Genomic DNA, 24520 nt, shown 5'->3' with positions numbered 1-24520 from the left:
TATGCTTAAAACTGAGAGTGAAAGTGAGAGATTCACATGGCAGCTGAGTGGCATCCATGTAGATATGCCCAGTGTTGAGGCAGGCCGGAGAATGCGAGTGTGTGTTGTTGTTGTTGTGATAATACACAGGGTATTAGTACACGCTCACTGCTGTTTCGGGGCTGTTGGACGCAGTTTATAGGCAGGACTGATGTAGCAGTTCTGGATTTTGTACAACTTTGCCCTTTGCTTTCTCAGTTTCAATACTGTTGAATGATTTCAGTGCATTATGTCTTTATAAACAGCAGGGGCGGACTCAGGATGTTTGAGGGGTAGGGGTGAAATGACAAATGGAGGGCACCACATATAGGAGGTGGGTGGGGGCGTCCCAAATGAGACTTTAGTACTTTCCAGACAGAGATTTCCCAAGCGCGCCTTCACGCCACCTTTGTTTGTTCACACTGAACCACCAAAGCCGCTCCAGTGTGTCATTTTCATACAGCGTGCCGGCATTGCGGAACCAAGATAGGCGTGACGGCACACGTCATAACGTTGAGATCTGTGTTGTTTCTGTCGGTGTCCATCTGTAAATCCAAACACGTGTCTGCCGACTGTTTATAACAACGTTGATGCTGTTATAAAGTGTCGTGACTGAGATCCTGACCCGCCGCGCATCATGGAAGGCGACAGACAGAGATATGGGTTTTTTTGCTCTAAATTACATCACATAATCGCCATCAGTAAATAGCGTAGAGGGATGCTGTTTTCCAGGTTCAGAAGTTCACTGTGGGAAGGGCGGCCATAGTCACGTGACTTTTCATCATTAAATCACCGCCAGCAAACAACCATTGACGCCTAGCTCTCGCTGTTGGCGAAAGACGCTGATTTTCGGGCGTAAAGTGTGACAGAGAATGGTGACAGCAACTTTTCAATGTATAAATTCTACATTTGTTTTCCCTCAGACAGGCTGCGGAAGACTCTACCTCTTTCCACATTACTGTTGTTTGGTCTGGAAAGTTGCACACAGAGGTCATTTCGCCACTGTTGCGGCTGCCTCCGCTTGAGGATCAGAGGCAGAACGAAACTGCATTCCGCCTCTGTAACTAGAGGGCAAGGCGGGATATTGGTGCAAGATTCCCACCTTATTGAAAGGCAGTATGAATTTAACTTTGTTATATTATATATACCAGAGGAGCATCCTGTGTTTGTTTTTTCGAAAAACATGTGGTGCCCTCTTTGTGTTTTTTTTCGAAAGACACAGGATCCCCTAAAATCTCTGCCACACAGAGCATGATCAATATCTAGTCATGCACTGTCAGATCATTGATTAGAGGACTGTGATATCAACATCTGGATGTGTAGATCTCCATGCTGCTGACGGATGTGAGGATGTGAAATAGAAGCTATCTTATTTATCTTCCGTTCAGTTTGATTACAGTACCTACCTGTGGTTTGATGTATGGCCACCAGACTGTTATTGTTTGCTATTAAGAGTGAGCTGGCAGGAGGCGAGAGCAAGAGTGCTGCCATATCCCAGTAACCCTGGCCTCTTGAGTGGCCAGACAATACTGTGGGCTGATCCGCTGAGCAGATTGCTGTGAGGCTAAGTATAGCATGAATACAAGTAAATCAGCAGAAAGCAATGGCTCCCCTTTGTGACAATGGAGGCATTTCCCGCTGGGACGGATAGCAATCCCAATGAAGACCCAGGTAACAGCCTTTTAAAAGCCGTAATTGCTCGGCTGTAAATGGGAAACGTACGAACAATAACATAGCTACAATTTCCTGTAATGATGGGATTATTTCTTTACAAGATGCTTTTATGCTGTTACGGACAAACAAAAGGATATGATAATCAATCCATGTGCACTCCAGCTTGGAAGCATTACATTTTTAACCCTGACCACAGGCGGGAAGAGCTTGTTTTTTAGTTGTAAAGATGAAGAAAGTACGAGGGTTTTCTCCATTTACAGACATGTTTATCATCACATTTATTTTTACTCTCCCTGCTTGTGGCCTTACTTGTACTGAACACAGTGAACCGGGCTGTAAAAAGTCTGTGACTTTGGCTGTACGATCACAGCATACCAGGCATGCCATCGTCCTTATACAAGCAGAATCTGAGCTCATTGCTTACCGGTGCTGATGATGAGGACAGGAGCAGAGACAGGGGCTAAAACCAGGGATATCACACTGACACCACAATCAGCCAATGGCTCAGTGGCCTCTCTCGGGTCATGTGGGAGTCTCGTCTAGCCTCTCTCGAAGCAGGAGTCTAAAGTTTGTTTTACCATCAGAGGACTTTGTTGAGCGAACCAGGCTTCCTTCCTTCCCCTGTGATCCTCCTCAGAAGCCGAGTTGTTGCGGAGTGTCATTATGAGATGTTGTCTCCAAGCGCCTCCTTCGTGCAAATCAAGTTTGATGACATCCACTTCTACGAGAACTGCGGCGGAGGCAGCTTCGGAAGTGTGTACCGAGCCAGGTGGATCTCCCAGGACAAAGAGGTGGCAGTGAAAAAGCTGCTCAAGATTGAAAACGAGGTAGGAGTCATAATTGCTCTGGCTTTTCATATACTTTTTAATTGTCAGTGTAGTAATCATTTTAATTGCTACCCCATTTAGGGGAGATGTGGTGACTTCTGTACCCATCACTCATGGTCATTATACTCCCCCTCTCTTAGAAAATGTGCAGCAAAAGAAAAACATTATTGCCAAGTGAAAGAATGTATTTGGCTCTTGAGATCTCTTTGAAAGCTCGGGCTCATTGTCTCAAAGACAAAAAAGAATTATCTTTGAAATCGTTTCAGGGAAATTGTATAACATTGGTTGGCCTGTGATAAGATGTTCAGAAAATTATTCATCGTTTTTCTTTTATGAAATTGTAAAAGATCACAGATATCCATTCAACTTCACTCAAGTGTTGGAGAGGAGATTGTTCAGTGAAAATAATAATGTAATCCTTTCACACTGAAGCAATTGTTCATTTAATTATAGTGTTTGGCTATAATTCAATGGTTTTGTCAGGTTTTACAATAGTCTGTCTGAGCTGTATGTTATATTAAAATATATATTTATATGTACTCTTACCCCTTTACAATGTGTATGTAGCTACACTAGCAGCTATGTCTGCCTGTCTGTCTAGACTGACTATATTATTCAGGATAAGTTTGGGATATTTTAGTGTTTCACATGATTGTTTATTCTGTGACATATCTGAATTTTAATTTTGTGTTTTGTGAATATTTTTGGTCCCCCCAAAAGAGTGCGACACATTGCATTAGACTTGCATTGCATATCCATGCACATATGCACCCATATCCCAATATCCCTAACTAATTTCAAGTAGTGTATGTCAGCAGCTACTTGGATTGTTATTGATAGCTGATCATGTATACATGGCCCTGAAAGGATGAATACTGCTGACTCTGTTGATCACATGACTTTTCTAGCACCATCATGAGGCTGACATTTGTGTTTTTTAGTGATATGTGTCAATGACAGAAGAGCCTCACTGATACTTAATTGAACTCTTAGTAATTATAATGACCCTGAGCATTGTTTTATCTATTAGGTTCATTCACAATGGCAAAAATATACATCGAAAATATATCGCTCTAAATGACTATGTTGTAGTTTGCCATGGAATTTGATATTCCTGTTTCCCAGAGGATGAATCATAAAGACTTTGATGAACCTAATAATTCATTCTCTATCGCCACCAGCAGGTCGAAGTTCTCACTTATCCTAAAATATTTCAATATCTGGTGGTGGATGGGTTAGCACAAAATATTGCCAAGCCATTCATGGTCCCCAGAAGATTGATGCAGACCCTGGTCGTCTCTTGAGTTTTCCTGTGGGGTTGTCACAAGATTATTTCATTAATGTCTCAACAGCGTTCGGATGCATTTCCCCGAAATGTGGCACAAACATTCACATCCGGTCCTTAACCTTTTTGTCTAGTGCCATCTCCAGGTCTGAATTTTATTTTGTCCGACACTTTGGTTTCCAACCAAGTGCTTGACATTCCCATGAGCCTCAGCTGTACTTCATGTTGAGTTCTGTGCTAGTTTGAGAGTGAGTATGGTAAACATTATACCAGAACCTGATCAATTGGTCCATTAGTGGCCTATGTCAATTATATTGGTATAATGTTATAAGTGTATAATATGAACCAATATGAAAACTTTTTATTTAGAGGTTATAATGAAGAAAAAGAAGCTTTGGCTGAGTGAGAGATACCTCCTTAGCATACCTTACCTTAGATACCTTAGATATCACATTCTAACTACATGATTATTGTGAATGTTTTGTCTCTTTGTCTCTCTTTGTAAATAAATTACACCAAACATACAAGATTAGGGAGGTGGAGAAAGTATGTAAACATTACTGCAATCAAAAGAACAATAACACTCAACACACAAGTGGTGAAAAAGCAGCAAGGGGAACTGACAAACAAAGGATCCACAAGGTCTGCCATCTGCTCTGGATTAACATAGTGTTCATATGTAAATTACTAACATGATATATGTTGAATTTTTTATTATCATGATTATCATCAGTACTGGTGTATTGCGTCACAATTTTTGTAGATAATCAGACATTTGACTAACAACCACCATTATCAGGAAAAAATAATGTTTTCTCTTTGTGTGTTCATTAACTAGGCTGAAATCCTTAGTGTCCTCAGCCACCGCAACATCATCCAGTTCTATGGTGCAATTGTTGAGGCTCCCAACTATGGAATCGTCACTGGTAAGTTTTTTCAAATACATACCGACCGTACATATATTATGTTTAAATAATAATTGGTGTGCAACAGAGCCTACGGGCTCCACCCTAATAGAAAGCGCAGCAGCTGAATCTGCTTGCACCAGTTGCATTCTGCTCAACACTGAATGGTGCAGAGGTTTCTATGGAAGCATCCGTGAATGCCAGAGGGTTCAGGAAGTGCACACAGGGGTACAGTAGTTGTGTGCCCCTGTTTGTTTTTGTGTCTAGTTTAGAGGCTGAGAAGAATAAAGCGCATGTATTCAAGGGGCCCACGATGCCTCTGCACAAACTTTCATCAGGCAGGAATCTAGAGGTCATCCTGTGGAGATGTCATGTCACTTCTACTGTAGATCTACTGTCTTGCTTTTACAATTACAGTTGATCTGTTAGTTATTTTTATTTTTTTTAATTAATGGCTTGTTTAGTCTGTAAGATGCCATAAATTAGTGGACAAACAGGCATCACATTTGCCAGAACCCAAGGTAACATACTCAAGCTCTGTGTTTCGTTCGACCATCAGTCGCTAATGCAAAGATCTCCTATTTGCAACAATAAAATTTGCAGATCCTCACCTTGTTTTTTAATTATTTTTTAAATTATTATTAATTCATTTAAACAATTTATATTTTTTCCAAAATTGGCGGCAATAATTTTCCAGTTATTTCACCGCTAGTGACTTAATTTGCAGCTGCACAAATGAAGACCGTTCCTTCTTTCGGAAGAGCAAAACAAAATAGACTCTTTCCATTAAAGAACAGAGGACTAATGGGCAACCTTACAGTACAAACAGCTCAGTGTACATGGTGTAGACAGGAAGCTGTGTTACAGGCATCTTAACATGTTTACTGACACTATATCAAAAGCTGAACTGGACTGAGAAGTATAATTTATGTTTGACAATGCTGTTATTGAAAGGTCTGTGACATTGTTTGAGGTGACTCCCCACAGCTTCTCTAGATTTAACGTCTTGTCCGTACCATCAAAAAGTTTGTTCTCCTTCGAGGAAAAAGAGAGTGTAAGAAGCAGAAGCTCACATCCTGAACCGTGAGAATCACTTCCTTCTATCATGTGGACAATACGCAACATCCCACAGTGTGACTTTAACGCAGATGTTCTTTGTTCCATTGGTCAGTGAAGCTGATAAAAACAAGCCCTGTCCACGCTGAATCTAAAGTGTTTTGGACCATGTTGTCTAATACAGTACAGTGACTTGTTTCTTTCCCACAAGCAGGGGTCCTGTTACATAACAGTATATTCAATGATCAAAATAAGATGGTTGAATTGGCCTCACTTAGAAATAATTCAACAAGCTTAAAAGGGTTAATGACTTGAGGCTTTAATACAATGATAAACAATTGAACAATTAAACAGTAAAAACACTTTAAATGACAGTAAGAAGCTTAAAAACTGGGATCAAATCAGAAATTCTGTTTTGAAAGCAGCAGAATTGAGTTTGGTAAAACGTATTGTGTTGTCCAAATCATACAAAATTAAGAGAACTGTAGGACACTTGAGACCAGATGAAACAAAATATTCTTAAAAAAAATAGAAAAAGCAACATTCTGAATTGTTTTTAAAGGTGACCTATTATGCTTTTTCATCTTGTTTCCTGCCTTCAGTATTTTTGTGTAGATATCTGTGCATATAGAAGATCTTGAAGGCTAAAAAGGTCAAAATCTGCACCTACAGATGTTCCTCTCTCACATGGATAAATAAAGTCAGGAAAGATAACAGCCAAATAGCATAATCGGTCTCCTTTAAAGCATTTGTGTTTCAACATATTATCACAGTGTAAATTAGCCAACATGACTGAAACAGGTTTTTCCTCATCAGGAAGAAGATCGAGATCTTTGTGCCCAGAAGACACTGATTTTAAATCTGTGCTTGGTGTCCGCACTTGTGTTTAACATTATACCAACATAATTTACCATAACAGCTGTGTGAAAGGTTTAACAAGCTGTTAGAAAAAGAAGCAGAAATCATTAACAGTTCAGTGGATGTTGCAGTTTTAGAGCAATGTCCCGCAGAACTGGAGCTGAACAATAGAGGAGAAGTCACAGCACATGGCACCTTATCAGCAGCCCCTGTAGTATTTTACAGCTGTGAAAGAGAAAGGTTTTGTTGTCAAGGTGCTGGTTTGTGTCTCTATTTATCAAAGCAGAATCTAATTAACACCAGATACAGGAAAAAGGTTTATTGCCAACCTGAGCATGCCGTGTCCACATTCATCAACTCTGTTATAAATTTCCTCTGTGTGTTGACAGACTGAACAGCTTCAGGCTGGGGAGTTCCCTCTTTCTGACAGCCGATATCTACGCCTGTTTAACAATATCTGATGTCAGTCAGCAGCATCATAAACCCAGTTAATTGAGCTTTGTTATTGTTTGGGGGTAAAGGTACAGTTCAGTGTGAGATACATAAACTCATCTACATTAGACTAATTCTCTTTGGAGGAGGTGGATGGCACTCAAGCGAAAGTAAAGCTTACAGCAGGATTACATGTAGCTTTATTATCTGTGGAATGTGGTTGGTGCAAAGTACAGAAGCAGGCGAGTCTTCACTTGCCCACACAGGTGAAGCAAGTTCAGCGTATTTGTGGCTGCGATTAATTTAAGACACGAGTTTGTATGCTTGCTGTCGGCCAGTGATGCTACAGAAAAGCCACACAAAACTCAGGCTCATACTAACAAAAAAAAAAGCATTGTTGTATTTTATGATTGTTAATTAGACTCCTGTCTTGGTGCCGGTGCATGTTTACATTGCTGTGTTGGAACATAATTGGGTTATTATGCACAAACAGAGGTTTCCTGCTGTTTTAGCTGGTATGATAGCGCTTGTTTATCTTCATTCAAGCCCTTTATCTCTCGAGTTAGCAGATAGAAAAATGTTGTTTTGCCTGTTCAACATGCTTTATCAAAGCTTTATTTCCATTGTTTGGACTGTCGTTTGAGGTGGATGTTGCAAAAGGCAACATGGTTAAGAAGTGTATGAAACTTTTGAACGCGAAGCAAAAGGACTATTACTTTCTGTTTTTGATAGATTTGATAAGCTGTGGGCTCCTGTGGGAACAGGCAGGCTCATAATGTTCAGTTACACTGAGATAAATCGAGCTCACCCACGGCCACAGTGACAGAAGCAATCTGTAAACAAGACGCCGTCAGTCGGCTTCCAGCTGTCCTCTGGCAGAATTTCAATTTTCAATTGTTTTCACGTAATGCTCCCACATACTGCACTCATATGGACAATGTAACGCCTCTAGAGAACAGTTTTGTCACTGTAAGATGTTTTACCATCACAACCTGTCAGTCGGATCCCAATGATACAAACTATCTCACTCTCCTCCACAGAGTATGCCAGCGGCGGATCGTTGTATGATTACCTTTCCAGTGATGAGAGTGAGGAAATGGACATGGGACAGATCATGACATGGGCTGTAGAGATTGCCAGAGGTAAACGTGAAATTATTTATCTCCTTTATTATGTTATTGAATAACAGTGTCTATATAGATTAATGAACCTTTATTTTCTGCTGGGGTAAGTCACTGAGATGAAGGGATTTGTTTGTTTGTTGTAGAGAGATTTACAAAATAACAATAGGTTTCACATGTGGCTGATGATGAAATCCAACAAATATTTTTACCAATGCAGCAAATATTGGAAGGACATCTAAAATTTTAAGAGCTAAATGTTATATCTAAAGAGAGGCTAGGTATTTTGTGTGTCAGGGCTTTATAAATAAGGAGGAGGCAATGTTGCTTGTGTATAAAGCTCCATTTTTTAACCAATTTTAATTAAGTGAAATATGTGGATGAACTATGTCTTCAGGGTAGAAGAAATTAAGTCTAGAACAACTGTTTGGCATCCTTTTTAATAAAACATGTTCTGTATCTTGAAAACTTTGAGTTTATTGCCCCACAGTCCAAGATACTATTACGGTTAACAAAAAGGAGCCCAAACGTTAGACACAAGGAGGCAGGCAGGTAAACAAACAAAAAGAGATCTATATTAAATAAGGCTCAAGTCCAGAAATTAAAAATGAAATATAAAGTCAAAGCACAAACGCTGGCAACAAAAGGCTACAAAAACAGATGGAGCAGGCAGGGGCAAAACTGAGAACAAAGAACTGTAAAAATGCAAAATTTCAATGAAAGCTCAAACCAAGGAAGCGCTGAGTTAAGAGGAAGGAACACGAGGTACAACAGAGACACAAGATACAGACAAAGTGTCAAAAGAGTGAGGGGAACAATACAGGCCTAAATACAAACTAAACTAATGAGGGGATGAGGTGGAGAGTCACTGGGAGCAGGGCAGTGCTAACGAGGATGGTATGAAACAGAGAGGGAAACAGAACACTGAGAAAGGTAAGCAGGAAGTGACAACAACACAAAAGATGAAATAAAACAACAAAATAAAACAGGAAATAACTAACCAATCAGCAAGCCAGAGACTGATTCTAATTTCTAATTTAAAATAATTTTGATACATTGCCACAATTATGTACGAATCGTTCTCTCTTTTGAAAAAACTTTAGATTTATTTTTGGATTTAGTCAAAACTATCAAGCACAAGAACAAATCTTTTGACATCTGTCCATTATGTAGTTTTTTATTTGCAGACAAATAAAAACAATAATAAACTGATACAACCTGAGGTTAACATATAGAATGTTAAAAAGGAGAAGACCAAACATTGAACCCTGAGGAACACCTGTTTAAATGGTAAGAATTAGGGTTTAAATGGTACAATTACCATCTCAGAAAATAACACAGTCTCACAGTATCACGGGATACAGAATTTTACAATTATTGTGATTAGTATAATTTACAATTACCTTTTTGTTTGAGCAAACACTATAATTTGAAAACATATCTTTATCATATATCTATATAGATATATATTCTCCTGACAGACATAAAACTTCATATAGAGTAGAAATACTTTTATTTCAGATGACATAAATATATATTACGATTCAATACTGTAGATAAAGTTCACAGTATGGCAACCATCAGTTTTCATTCCACTGTGTACCTTGAAAAAGGTATATAGTTTACAGCCCAATGAGAAATGTCAGTTTTGCATACTAGCCACAAGTAGCCTTAGTAAAGTCAGTTTATTTGTAAGAATCTGAACATATCATGATAATTCATATCAAAAGCCTAGGAGGGACGATTAAACAGCAGTACCACAGTGATTTTGCTGTCTGAGGTCTGAAAACCAGATTGACAGCGGAAATATTGGTACAACAAACAGTCTTTGCTTTGCAAGTATAAACAGATTTACAAAGGAAGGCTGCCTGCTTGGTTACTGGTTTTGAGCCTTCATTTGTTGCTGTCTAAACACCCAAACGCAGGTAGGTTACAAAACAAAAAGCAAGCTTTTAATAAGACATGTCCAAATGGCCATTATGCAAATACAAAGGGCAGTCAACAAAAAGCAGCAAAAGGAGCAGGCAGGGGCAAATCTGAGACAGAGGAAACAGAACAGGACTGACACCAGGACAGGAACAGATGAACCGGCAAAGAGTGAGAGGACGGTACAGGCTTAAATACACAGGCAGTGATTAACTAATAAGACACAGGGGTGACAGGAAAAAAGGGCGGAAAAGGACAAAGAGAGGAAGTGAAAAGCAAAACATGACACACGGAGAGGACTACAAAATAAAACAGCAAATCCAAGCCATGACAATGTCGACAATGGTAATGTGTTTCTTTGTGCTTTAGTCTGTGTAGGCAGTGTAAGTAGACATGGTATTTTTTTTTTAAAAGACGAGTCTTCCTTATTCCTTATATATAAATTCCTTATATTTACATGCAGTATTTCAGACATTATGGGGTCTCTCTTCACATTATCAGTTTAAAGATGCATTATATTTCATATGGTAAATCAGAGCTGCCAGTTTATGTAGTAGTTTCCAGTGATCTCCCTTACAAAATGTCTATTTCTGCTTTAGGAATACACTATTTACACTCAGAGGCCCCCGTCAAGGTGATCCACAGAGACTTAAAGTCCAGGAATGGTAACAGATTTGATATCTTGCGTCATTTTTATGTGTCCAAAACATGATCAAACATTTTCTTAAAAGTGAATACTTACTTTCTCTTTCAGTTGTTTTGACAGCAGAAAAAGTTCTCAAGGTAGGTTTTCATCATGACTGATACTGTACCTCGTCAAGGTTTATCATTTTACAAACTGCAGCACAATGAGACTTCTCTGATGAGGTGATGCTGTCCGGTTATCTGAAAGTTTCAGCTTTTATTGCAGAATTTGAGAAGAATAAGAACATGTACTGGTATCATATTTACCTACAGTTTGTGGACACAAGAGGGCAGTGACTAACTTAGCTTGTACAGAAAACCACTGGCTGCATCACTCAGTGTGCGTCACTGTAGGTGCTCTTGTAGATTAGGCGAGTCAAAAGAAGAAGATTTAACACAAACTCATGACAATGTATTGATCATTTTAATTTCAAGAGATTCATATTGAATAACTCCAAGCATATTTTGACACATTTTCTACATGTACCTGCTTTGATTAATGCATTTTAAGTATTACATACATGACAGGTATATTGTTTTATGGATGATGGCCATGGATACCAAAATAAACATTTTGATTGAGTTGCAGCACTTATCTCGGTTCCCTTTTCATCATGTCAGATCTGTGATTTTGGAGCATCCAAGTTCCTGACCCACACAACACACATGTCTTTGGTGGGCACGTTTCCGTGGATGGCTCCGGAGGTGATTCAGAGCCTGCCTGTGTCGGAGACTTGTGACACTTTCTCCTATGGTGTGGTGAGTAATAAGTAGGAAAAGGGTGAAATGAAATTCTCATGAGTATACAGCTTTTAATATCAAAATTCTATCAATCATAGAACATTTAAACATTTACATAATGTAGAACCTCCACAGATGGTTAGCACCTAAAATATTATGTATGACAATTTTTTTTTTTTACATAATGCAACAATGATATTATTCCTATATAAAATTTTGTCAATATAACATCATGAGGAAAATCTTACATAAGATTTCTATATGTTTTAATTAGGGCTGTCAAACGATGAATTTTTTTAAATCGCGATTAATTGCATTTTGTCCATAGTTAACTTTTTTTGGCACATTTTTTTCTGTTCTTAATGTACCTTAATGTATTTTTTTCATGTTCTTAATACTTTTAACAACATAAGAAAGGGCAAATATGCTTGCTTTATGAAAATGTTTATTCAACACTTCAAATCATGCAGGATAATAAAAGGCTCAAAAAATATCCCCTCATCCTAAATGGGATCAAAACATGGTGATGTCTGCTTTTGGCGAGGCGTGGCGGTGGGCTCTCTGCATCTGCCATGTGTTTGGCTTGCAAATGATATTTGAGACTCGACGTACTTCAATGGTAACTCATTCCATGTCGACAGTATGTACAGATAACTTTTGTCCTATCGACCGAACCATCTTTCAGTGTTTTGAAAGTGAACTTTCCGTTCATAAGTCCTTTCTCCATTTCTCTTTCTCGCTTTCGCTTTTCAGTCCACCGTGTTTTTCCCAAACCACCAACCCTGCTTCTTCTTCTTCTGATTCCCTTTCTTATTCTTCTGCCACCCTCTGGATCAAGACTACAGGTGCCATCGACGGCCGTAAATCAAACGATGCGTGTTTCTTTTTTTAAAATTACCGAGTGTTAATCGCGCATTAAAAAAATTAACGCCGTTAAGAGGATGTTGTGTTAATGAGTTATTAACGCGTTAACTTTGACAGCCCTAGTTTTAATCTAAAGCAAGCATATTAAATAGACACTTTTATTTTATGAAGCATAAACATAATTTTTGTTTCAGTTTTGGGTTATTGGTACACGTTTTCAAACACATACACATTTCCTAACAGACATTGTGCACTTTAGGTTGTACGCTTAAAAAGGGACCAGCAATAGTTTTAGTAAGAATGAAAAGAGAGATCCAGGCAGAGAAGTTCAATCCCTGGCTCCTTTCTCACCTCTGCACAGCAGGCCAATCACCGCAGGAAGTAGGTGTGAATGTCAGATCACCAGCTGTACGTAAAGGTACAGAAATGGTCGGACACAGACCCCCTAAATCTGACATTGCAAAGGTGTCGCGGGGAGGGGGGCTTGGAAGCTATTTGACCACCTGACATGCAGCTCTGCAGGGACATACGGGCCCCTTAGACTGCAAAAAGTTTGAACTTTCAGCTTCTTTATACAAAGTTTGACTTTTTACTCTTTGAGTCATAAGTCAAAGTTTAGGGTTGCTCTTAAAACCATTTCTTAGTAGTTCTGTAAATACTGGTTGATTTTTTTAAATTTCATTTTTCAATTATTTGACAAATACCAAACACCGAAGTCCCTCATGGCTTAACTGCTGGTCAACCAGTCCCACTGATATTGTTGTTTCTACATTCCTTTCCCCTAATTAGTTTACAATAGCTGTGATTTTGACCATAGTAGAAGAACAGAATCAAGAAATGTAAAAAGTCTTTTTTATTCTGTTGTTGAATCACCTTACGAACTAGTTTTTAAATGGAAACTATTACCAGTTACCCTTAATCTGCGAACTAAATTTCAGTTCCTGTAATACTTGGGCAAATATGATGTAAATCCCCATGACTTAAAGAATATGTATAAATGATGTTTCTTCAGATACATGTCGGATTACATAGGATAAAGAGACAATGTTTGTGATTGCAATGAGTGCTTTTCATGCCAGGTACGGCAAAATGATTGCACATTTTAGTATGCAGTTTCCCCCTCAAACACGTTTTTATAGTAAAACACATACATGTAATGAGAGGCAGCTGGCAAGTGAAGAAATAGAAAAGTACGGTGCACACTAAAGATACAGTAGAGCCCTTGGGTGTTTGAGAAATGGCTCCCCTCCACCTTTTCAGGATCTAATTTTTTAAGATGTCGACGCAGGTTGTTATTTCTGAGACTGCTGAGAACGGCTGAAAAGAACACAAATTATCAAGGGAGTAGTGTTATAGTACTTCAGAAATCATAGCAGCCTTTAATCGTTGTATGAAATCCATTTTATATGTTGCATTTTGTCTCTGAGGTAGACAGAAAAGTGTTTTTAATTTTGATTTTTATATGAATGATGCTCAACAGTGTTTTGTTTGTGAAAGCCACCTGGTGGGCCAAAACAAAAGATTCATAGATATTTTGTAGTGTATGTTGACAGAGCATCTGCATACATGTACTCTATGTGTATCATTTAACAGTGTTGTGAGTTTTTGTTTGCTGACCTTGGCTCTTGACTTCTGTGACAGGTACTCTGGGAAATGCTCACCCGAGAGATACCCTTCAAAGGCCTGGAAGGTTTACAAGTGGCCTGGCTCGTGGTGGAGAAAAACGAGGTACTCTAGCGCTTGATTACATGTAGTACAATAATTATTGTCTAGATAAATAAACCATCCTTATTTTAAATCTCATGCTGTTGCTTGTTGTCATAGGTGTCAAATTTGTTAAGGAAATAGCTTGATGTGTTGGTAAATATAGGAGCTTTTTTTTTTTTGCTAAAGGTTAGGTGAATATAGCACTTTCAAGTCTGTACAGTAAATATAAAGCTACAGCCAGCAGATGGCGATCCTGGCCCAGCATAAAAACTGAAAAAAAAGAGTGGTACCGCAATTAATTAAATGTCAGTTTTCCTGTGTGGTGAAATAGATGCAAACACGCGTCCACTTGTGTATGAAATGTTTAACTTAAGCTAAAACATTGTGCTTATATAGAGACTTCACTGGCTTTGCATTAACCCCCCTTTCGAAACGAGAGACACTGGAGGAAAATAACACAAAAAACGAGTTCCCGGTGAGTTCTGAGTATAGTCAGAGGCTTAGCTGCCACACAAATACACAGGTACACAGAAAGATCTTAGCATCAGAATTCAGTACAAACATTGAACTCTTTACTCCATTAAATATGTTTGATGACTTTAGTTGCTAGCTACTTTACAGATTCATATTATTCATTTTTTACTGGCAATCAGACAAATAAAATACTGATTTAGCTGATCAGAAAAAATGCTAATTGTCCCATCCTATAGGCCAGTAATTGGTTGATTCCTAGTCTGAACACCTTTAACCTCACTAAATAACATGTTAGATTTAATTTGTTTAAGCTGTACAGAACTGAAGTGTAGAATAAAAAAGTGTAGAGTTGTGCATCGTAACTGTAAATTTATGACAGCGGTATTGATCATCTCATTTAGCACGTCGCAAGAAAGTGAACAAGCGTGTGTGTCACACTACTCCCTTTATATGAAAAATAATGAATTAAAGATAGTTAAAATATCAAACATAATGTGAAGAAATATCAGTTGATCAATATCAGTTGACGTGATGTCAGTCGGAGGCACCTGAGCCTGGTTATGTTGCTGACACATTTCTCCAAGCTCCCAGTCTGTGCAGACTCGAGACAGGTTAGAGACACAAGCTGCACGGCTAACTAAGCTACAGTAACGAGCTAACAGCAGCTAGTAGCTACAGACAAAGATAGCTGCAAAAAAATATCAAGAGTTAGTGGTTCCTCTGGTGATGTGCTGCTCCCTGTTTGTTTGGAGAGACCTACGATAAGTGGTCAATTCTTACGTAATGCACCTTTAAGTCATCACTTCTTAAGTTTAGATTACTCACTTACCTAAGTAACTGTCTGTGTTTCAGAGGTTAACCATCCCTAGTGGCTGTCCTGCAAGTTTCGCTGAGCTTTTGAGGAACTGCTGGTCCACAGAGCCAAAAGTGAGTGCTACGCTGAGATGCATTAGCAGGCAAATTAACAACATACATATGTTTTCATTTGAATCACATACAGAGCAAATGTTTGTATGCTGTTTTAGGGGAGGCCACAGTTCAAGCAGATTCTCTCAACTTTGGAGTCCATGTCGAACGACAGCCAACTTCCTCAACAGTGCAACTCTTTCCTTCACAACAAGGCTGAATGGAGGTAATGAGATCAGCCGAGCTCCAATGTATTTATAACTCTCCTTCTTTTTTCACCAACATACTGCCTCAGCCTAAGGAAATGTGCAACTGTTTGCAAAGAATGATGTGGAAATGTAGCTGATGGGGGCCGTAAAACACAAAAAAAGACTTGAGATTGTGCATATAGATCTTTAATAATTACACTGATAGCTACATAAAGGCATGAAAACCTCCAAAGAATCATCCATCTGGATATACTTCCTCTCTTTACCCATAAGGCCCTAAAAATAATCACCATCTTTTTCAAGTAGAAGTGTTTAATTGGGTTGTATGAGCAGCTGGAGGTTTGGTGATGTTCAGCACAGCCTGAGTCTCAGCTGTTACTTTATTCTCTGTCTGCCTCTCTGCGGGGCTTGTCTGTGCTCTGAGGTTTTTCCTCAGAAGTTGTGCTAGTGGCATCATGTCCAGGCAGCCATCTGCAGGTGGGGCAGGTTGGAGCGAATCTCACTGCTGGAAAACAGAAACTGAAAATGTGTGACACAGTGAGATGCGTTTGTTGTTGGTCAAGAGGTTTGATACTGTGAACTCCGCTGACTGAAAATCTAAAAGGAGACTCCTCACCACAAAGGGCAGAGAGATTTTTTGAGACCTGTTGGCCTTAATTCTGTTTTTTTCTCTGTTAGCTGATTTGCATTGGTCAGAAATGACAAAGGAATAAATACACAAGGATCTGAGTGGCTGCTTCAATGACAGACTGTACAGTACAGTGCAGACTGATGTTTTGGTGTAGAGGCTCTGTGTGATGCTGGAGCTCACTGGGTTTTCAAATAAAAGACTTTCTGAATTAATGTGCAAAATGTAACATCTGTATTGTGTGGAAAGTGTAAGAATAACAAGCCTAATCCTAACCCTTTATCCTTTGGGGGTATGTAAAGTGTAACAAGGCTTAGGCTGCGTTCCAAATCATATGCTTTTTCTTTGAGTATGTACTGCAGTGCCCTCCTACAAAGTACTATGCCATGCAGTATGTATACATAACATAACACTCTCCATAACACTGCAGTTTGAACTTTGACCCTCTTGCTCATAAATGTCTCCGAGTCCATGGGACTTCCTTTAAACTTGGTATTTTGCCCGGGGAGACCACCTTACGTTAGTGTGCCTGATGCATGTACTTGCTGGCTCGCAGTGGGTTTTTTGTTGCTTGTAATTTCGACGAGAGATGATTTTAATTTGTTGTGATCGTCGCTGGTATTGTCCAGTGTGAAACCAAAACATTGAACATTGACGTTTTATTTTAATGCAAACCATGAGCTTTTCCCAAACTTAACCAAACTGCCAATGAAAACTGAATACCTGAAAAAACAATAAATTCACCTACAGGGTTCTCCCCAGATGGTGGAACAGCGGCGCTGCGCCGCTCTACCGCTCGGTCAGCGCCGCTATACTCCGCGCGTGACAGTGTCGAGCGTCCGTCCGTCCGTCCGCCGTCCCCCGGTTGACGGCTAGGAGCTCCCGGCTGACGGCGATGAGCGTCCGTCCGTCCCCCGGCTGACGGAGTTGATGACCGGCTGTCCGTACGTCCGTGTCTCCCCCCCCCCCCCCGGACTGACGTTGCGCCGCTATACTAAGAATTTCTGGGGAGAACCTTGACCTAGTAAAAGTTCATTAACCAAAAATTCTGCTTATATACAGGACGCAAACTCCTTCATCCAGCACAATTTACAGAGAAACGAGTAGTTTCCAAAATGTTTTCCAGCAGAAAACTTACATTGCAAATCACCCAAACAGTCTTACAAGGCAGAGTTTCACTTAAACAATTTATTCAAATTTGCATTGCACTGTTATGTCTTGCAAAACTAAACCCATCTCGGTGAAATACCAAGTTTTTAGTGAGACGCGAAAGTTGAGGTTAAATGAAATATGATGTGATTTGCTCTCATTTGTTTATGAGGATTGTGGGTCAGAAAAGAATGCTGGCTTGAATACTGAAAAATGTGACAAGTTGCATTAGGACCTGGAATTTATTTTTTTGCATATTTCATTAGACATACTATATATTGGGAGACAGTAATACTTATTTCGGCATACTAAATAGAAAAGAAGTGCGATAGACTAAGCTCAGAGCACTCTTGCTTTCTCCCATCACTGCATTTTTTATACACACTCAAAGTTTAGCTGCTCATATTGAATCGTTATGCTGTTGACAACAAAAGGAGCATAAACAGTGAGTTCGGCTCAGAAATACAAAGTAAAGTTGTTACGTTTGTTCAAAACTGAGGACACAAATGCAGACAAAAGGACAGGCGGGTAGGAAAACAAAAGGCGAGCTTTAATAATGTGAAGCTGAAGACCAAAAAAAAGCAAAGGCACGCAACAAAAGAGACAAAAAGCAGGCTGATGGGAATCAAAGAAAAACCAAACAGAAACACAAAAACTTAGAACAAACTGAAAGTGACACAAGGACTAAAACAGACGAATTGACAACAAGTGAGAGAACAGAAATTGACTAAATGCACAAGGACAAATCACAGGTGAATGGGGAAAAGGTGGGAAAAAAGATGAGAAGTAGAAAACAAAACATGATAAAATGATAAAACCCACAAAATAAAACAGAAAAGAGCAAAACTGAAACCCAAAAATAAGCAAACTGTAAATTATAAACTGTCATGCTAAGAAGCTGGTTAAATTATCTTTTATTCTAACACATCTTTTCTTGTCTGAAAAATTGGTAATTAAGACAACATTTGTGAACCTACTGACAGACTTCATGGTGAGATGATTTTCCCCTGATAGTCACAAGGATGTATCCAAGACCAGTGGCATCCTCCGCTGAAGACATGCTTAGCTGTAAAACCAATATTTTTCTACACGTGCCGGCTCTGTTAAAGTCAGGGTGCTTTCTGGCACCTTCAGCCTCCTCTGTGATCTCACAATACAGGTGTCGGCTGACTGTGCTGAAAACACTCATATTTTAATGTCACATCCACAGTAGTGCTCACAGCCTGCACTGTACATGGTTTGTACAGACAAAGATCAAATGTAAAGCACCAGCTGTGGCAAAGGAACCCCCATAGCCAGTACTTGACATTGTATTGTGTCCAATGATTATGTAGCGAAAAAGTCAATATAAACTGAGTCACTAGTTAAATATCAAACGTGTAAAACTTAACAGTAACATCCTGTTACCCTCTGTATCAGACCAGTTTGGATATAAGCTTGAAGAATAAAGAGAGACTTGTTTCATTGCTCATGTTGCAGCTGTAGAGAATTTGGCAGTGTACTGGGGAATGCCATTGAGAGAAGAAAGCAGATCATTAGGAAAGTTGAGCAAGAGTTTGAACTGAGGTGGAAGCGTCAGGGTGGAGGAAGTGGAGGACTGGGAGCAGTAAGGATGGGCTTTCCTGCCTCGGCTGCATGTGCTTATGCGTGAGAACAGAGTTCTTTCAGGCTGAAGCTCAGCATGGATTTCCACAACACACTGTGCGGCCCCACCTGCTGGGCAAAACAAACTTCCCCAGTATGAGGTAAACATGAGACGTTGTCCTGTCCTTCGCATTCAAAGCCTCACACACAGACTAATCACCTTGTGACTGCAGGGCATCACTGGGTTGTTTACAGAGGACTTTTTGTTGTTGTTTTATTTTTTATTTGTTTTATGTGTCACTGCTTACTGTCCAGGCACTGAGATTAATTTCACCACTCCTTACACGGTGCTGTTTACATTATAAGGCTGGTGACATTGAATGTTTTGTTATTGTCAACACATTCAATGAAAAGAAACGTGTGGGTTAGATATTACAAACAGATGCTGTGCAGCCAAACATCCTTCAAACCGACAAAGCTGCGTTTCAGTTTCTAGTGGATGTCCCAAAGTTTTCTAAAACATTTACATTTAATGATGCAGCCATAAACAAATGTGGAATATTTGATTGATGTCTGTGCAGAATTTGATACATCTGTGACGGGTCAGTAAGTCATATCCATGTTTCTCTACACATGTTCTGCTTGCCTTTTAACTGTCACACTGTCCAAAAAGGAGAAAAGTCCATCACAAATATTTTCAAATCTTAAAGCCTGTATGTATGTGTATAATAAATTATACCAGGCGCTAATGTATCTAAACCTCACATTGTTTCCGTCGCTGTGTCCTGTAGGTGTGAGATTGAAGCCACACTTGAGAGACTTAAGAAGCTGGAGAGAGATCTGAGCACCAAGGAACAGGAGCTGAAGGAGCGGGAGCGGCGTCTGAAGATGTGGGAGCGCAAACTCATTGAACAGTCCAACGCCCCGGTGAGTTCCTCATTATCCCTTATCCACCTTGCGTCCACCTTCATACTCAGGACAGACGCCGCCTACCGTTGAGTGGTCACAGCACCTCGTGTTTACACTGCTGTTCACATGCGTGTTTCCTCAATCCCATTATGACAGGGACAGAATTCCTGTGATCTTCCTGTTGGGTGAAGTGGAAATTGGAAGGCAGTGAAATGAAAATTAGCAGTATGGAATGAAAAGTAAAGTAAAAGCACATTATGTACTGTGTATATGGCAGTGCTGCATTTATGTGCAGTGTAGTGCATGGGTGCCCAACAAGTACATTTGCATCATGATGCACAGAGTGAGGGCTGCATTACCTCATTAGAGTTCATGTTGAATAGTGAGCGTCCAGCATCCGACCTGCTGTTCATGGCTTTCTTTTGTTTGCCTGCATTATATTTTTTGCATGCAAAAGACACAACAGATTGTATTCTGGTATTTACTTGTTTTCACTTGTGTTTCTGTGAACGAAATGCAGTTGTTATCTTGAAACTGTGTGTGGCTGAATGCTGCAGTAGTCTACAGTATAGATATCTTGGAGGCTCTCACGCCACAAAAGACACTTCCTTTAATCGGAGCTGGAAACATTGACATAAATAAAGATGGGCGACCAGTCTCCTCTTCCTGCCAATATATGAAAATGAAGCCAACGAATGCTGCCATCTCACGCTGGTGACGTAATTTGGAGCCGGAGTCTGCGCAGTAGTGATCGGGTGATGGAAATGTGGTATCCTGTCAAAACCTCCAGGAATAGACATTGGTATAGTGGCCAAACTGTGTAATTACAACATCGTGTAATGCACTGTCATCCAAAAATACCTTTTCTCATAAGCCTCCATTGTGAAAGAGCCGCTGGATACATTTGTTTGAGCGTCACAACCCCTCGCGAAATGAATCATTTCACTAAAGGAGTTTGAGTCATTCAGTCCACTAACATTTGGAAACTCTAGAGGAGCCGCACCATGGAATTGTCTTATCTCCATTCAAGAAACCGAAAATTAGCTGATCGACTGGCGTAAGTCTCAAGTCGGCACGCATGACTTCCATTTTGCACCCAGGAAGTTGAATTTTTTTGGCCTCATGCACTACTGAGCAGCTTTCATTATAATCCAGATTTCCCTTAATCGATCCACGGTTCCCGCCTATACACAAGCCTACTCAATCACAAGCATGGCTCTGATGTCAACTGTGACATTTCACCCCCTTTTTGTAGCATCAAATAACTAACTAGAATGGCACTCAATAGAACGTAAAGATGATAGCCCTGTATAACTCTATATTTTAAACCACCCATAACTGCTTCACCATAATTTAAACTGACCAGCTTCAAATTGTACTCATCTAAACATACACGCCATCTAAATAAATGTTTTTATCAAAATCAATGCATTACTAAGAAATTAACAATATTGTTGAAAAACCATCAAACTAACAAACACCAGCGACATGGTTTATGACTTTTACTGCAGCTGGCCACCAGGGGGTGATCAAGATGTTTGGCCTCACTCTTGAAGAGTTGTCATGTTGTCCATCTTTGTATATGTCAATAGTAAAAAACAAAAGTTTAAATCAAGTAAAGTTTCTTGTGTTTCCTTTCCTTTCCTTATCTGTCTCTATAGTTCTACTCTGTTGACTTTCCTTCACAACCCACTTTTTCTAAATCACATCTTGGGTTTAAAATTGACAACCTTTCTTATTTACACTTATTTGGTGGTTTACTTGATTACTTACTTCCTTTTCTTTTCTATCCTCTCCTCTTTTCTTTCACCCCCTCCACCCTGCCCTCCAACTGTCTCTGCCTCTCAGCTCTTCTTACCTGTGGCACAAAAGATAAGTGCTAAGTCGTTCTATCAGTGTAAGACGGAGGAATCAAACAGTTCGCAGATGTCGTGTCAGATCACGACCTCAGGTAACGAGGAGGTGGATCTGCAGTCCATGATGAGAGGCTTTGAGGACGTGTTTTCCTTGGACTTTGGCCGGCCTGTCCTGCACTCGGGCATGCAGGTCAACATGCAGGCCAGACAGAACTCCTCGGTGTCGAGCTGTGTCAGAGAAGGACACAAAATCAACATGACTGTTGGGATGGGACGCCTCGCTTGGTCTGATGACAGTGAATAAAGCCCTCCGGTGTTTGTGTCGCCACAGCTGCATCTGTTGAACACTGTGATCCCACTCAATGGAAGTGCTATTTCTTAATGAATTGCTTGTTAAGTCACGTTTCAATCATCTTTACTTTGTCCCCGGAAACCACGTCTAAGTATTCTATTTCCTCTCTTTCGTCCAAGTTACATGAATTGATTTGCTTTCAGAATTTACTCAATATAGCACAAAGACATATTATAGAATATATTTGTAACCCTTCACCTATGGATATTATGGATGTCATTTACCGTATGCCTAATGTACCGGATGTATAGTGCCATGCTGTGAAGAAAAGAGCCACGTGAGCCACTTGCTTAGAGAAGGCCAGGCTTTTATGATGAAGTGACATTTTGCTGACATTAAGATTGGCCAATTTGTTCTGGATGTGGTGGAGTGCAGTTGTTGAGAAGCAGTCTCTTACCAGGATGAGAAAGTACATGTTTTTTCCTCTGACTGACCCAGGTTCAAAACAGCAGGAGAGGGACTTTGGTGTGTGACTGTCGGCTTCATTCTGTCATTTTACCTTTTTTCCCTTTAAAGAGGCCAAAAAAAGACGAGACAAAATCAGGAAGCAATTAATAACACAAGCAACGTTTCTGCTCCAGAGGCCTCAATCACAAGTCACAGTTTTTAAGAAAGATTTTAATAGAATGTCTCCCCTCTGCAGACACATTTTACATACAGTATCAAGCCATGTGGTCTAACTGAGCCTCAAGTCCTGCACTTTACAGTGGAGAAAATCGTATTAGCATTAGTGTTCAGTTAGGTATTATGCTTCATCTGGGGGAAGGACATGCTTCCTTGAGCATAGCCCATTCAATTGTTCCCTTTGCTTGTTATCATCAGTCAGTCTCATGAGGATGTAATCCTCTGTATTCCTCTGTTGTCGCTTGTTAGCGTCCTGCCACGAGCTAATATTGCTAATCAGACGCCGCCTTGTACTCCTGCGCCATCAAGCCCCTACACATGCTAGAGTGGACAAAACAATTAGCACGGACTCTTACCATTATTTACATTATTCTTTGTGTGAAATCAAGACACTGAAACATTCAACATCCACACTTGTTAGTCATCACAAATTAGACGCCTTGCTGCTTCTTGATGTGATGTTTTTTCATCATCTTTCACTGTTCTGTCAATAAATCTCTTTCAACTCTCTGCCAATCTGTCTGACTTAGATTGATTTTATTACTTCCATATGTGAGCTAAAAGTAGGAAAAGGACAATTGGTTTATTATGTTTTATTACTGCTATTATTACCAAAATGTTTGCCATACAACACAGAAAAGAGATACCGTTTTAATGAGGTTATAAAATATATTGCCTCTGGTGTTTTTGTGGAGCTGCTTCTTGGGATTTTAAAGGAGCACTGTGTATTTGTTTGGAAAGAGATTTTATTCAGAAGAGAAAAAACTTCATTGAGTGATTTTACATGCTTTAACAAACTATAGCAAACAGACAAACTCTTAGTTTTCATGACTGAATACACTGAACAAACAAACGGACACAATTCCATACTGTTTCACTTTGTCTACATGTGACGGACCCTGCCACCTGTCTAGCTTCAAACAATGTTCTGTTATTTTCCTCTGAGAACAGCTTGTTTATTCAGTTATGGAAAAAAACAAATATGTCTGAGTTTGTTGCATTAGCTTAAAAATATTGTTACTGAGTTTCTTTTACAAAACCACATAATGCACCTTTAACTTTGTAACTGCCTGTTTTCATGCTTTGGTTACCCATCATCCACTTCAGTCCACACGGTGGCAGAATTGTGTGAACTAAACCAAACTCAAAATCTTTTACTTTCCTGCAGATTCCACACATAAACACAAAAACTCTGCCCGTATTTTGAATTTCTGATCTAGGTGTCTCTGTCAACAGCCGCTGTGGATCTTAATAAAAGAAGCGTCTGTGAAACACAATACCCTTATGCTTGCAAAGTGATGCTAAGTCACTCCAGCGAGAGTTTGGCAGTATGGCAGAGTGTTTCTGAATCTGTTTACTTCCGAGCACAGTGCAGGAGGAGGCGGAAAAAGCTGCAGGGCTGAGTGGCTTTATGAGGCTGCACTGAAAACGTATGGCAGCGACTGTCTATTGAGAACGGCATTCAGTTCATAATCTGAGCTGTTATCAGACGTCGTGGGAAGAAGACAGTGAATGGGGGGGGATTACTCATTCATTTAGTCATCTTTCCTCCAATTTTCCATTGCATTATTTCTGTCATTACACACCAGTCTCATGAGCACAATGATGAAATCTTTATTTTGGCTGGCAAGTTTCTGCCTGATTACATTTAATGAGCAATAAATGATTTATCATTCAAACAGATCACGTTAGATCAGTCAGATGGACATTTCGGTTTGATATAGACCATTA

At 39.7% G+C, this 24520-nt stretch overlaps 1 protein-coding gene across 2 annotated transcripts in view; it reads left to right on the top strand.

The window, feature by feature from the left end:
- The window catches only part of map3k20a (mitogen-activated protein kinase kinase kinase 20a), a 31712-nt gene that overhangs the window by 219 nt on the left and 6973 nt on the right, over positions 1–24520 (top strand). The window contains exons 2-12 of one of the 2 annotated variants that reach the window (XM_030429414.1): positions 2330–2519; positions 4643–4730; positions 8096–8197; positions 10702–10767; positions 10857–10885; positions 11408–11545; positions 14033–14119; positions 15425–15499; positions 15598–15704; positions 19840–19975; positions 21806–23305. In XM_030429414.1, coding sequence (XP_030285274.1) covers positions 2361–2519; positions 4643–4730; positions 8096–8197; positions 10702–10767; positions 10857–10885; positions 11408–11545; positions 14033–14119; positions 15425–15499; positions 15598–15704; positions 19840–19975; positions 21806–22117 — 1299 coding nt within the window. In that variant the 5' untranslated portion in view covers positions 2330–2360 and the 3' untranslated portion in view covers positions 22118–23305. Of the gene's footprint in view, positions 1–2329; positions 2520–4642; positions 4731–8095; positions 8198–10701; positions 10768–10856; positions 10886–11407; positions 11546–14032; positions 14120–15424; positions 15500–15597; positions 15705–19839; positions 19976–21805; positions 23306–24520 lie in introns of those variants that run through there. The other variant, XM_030429413.1, reaches the window with a different exon arrangement.

This window comes from Sparus aurata, chromosome 9, assembly GCF_900880675.1.
Source record: "Sparus aurata chromosome 9, fSpaAur1.1, whole genome shotgun sequence".
Taxonomy (NCBI): Eukaryota; Metazoa; Chordata; class Actinopteri; order Spariformes; family Sparidae; genus Sparus; species Sparus aurata.
Note: the sequence above shows the minus strand (reverse complement) of the source record. Positions and strands in the feature narration are given on the sequence as shown.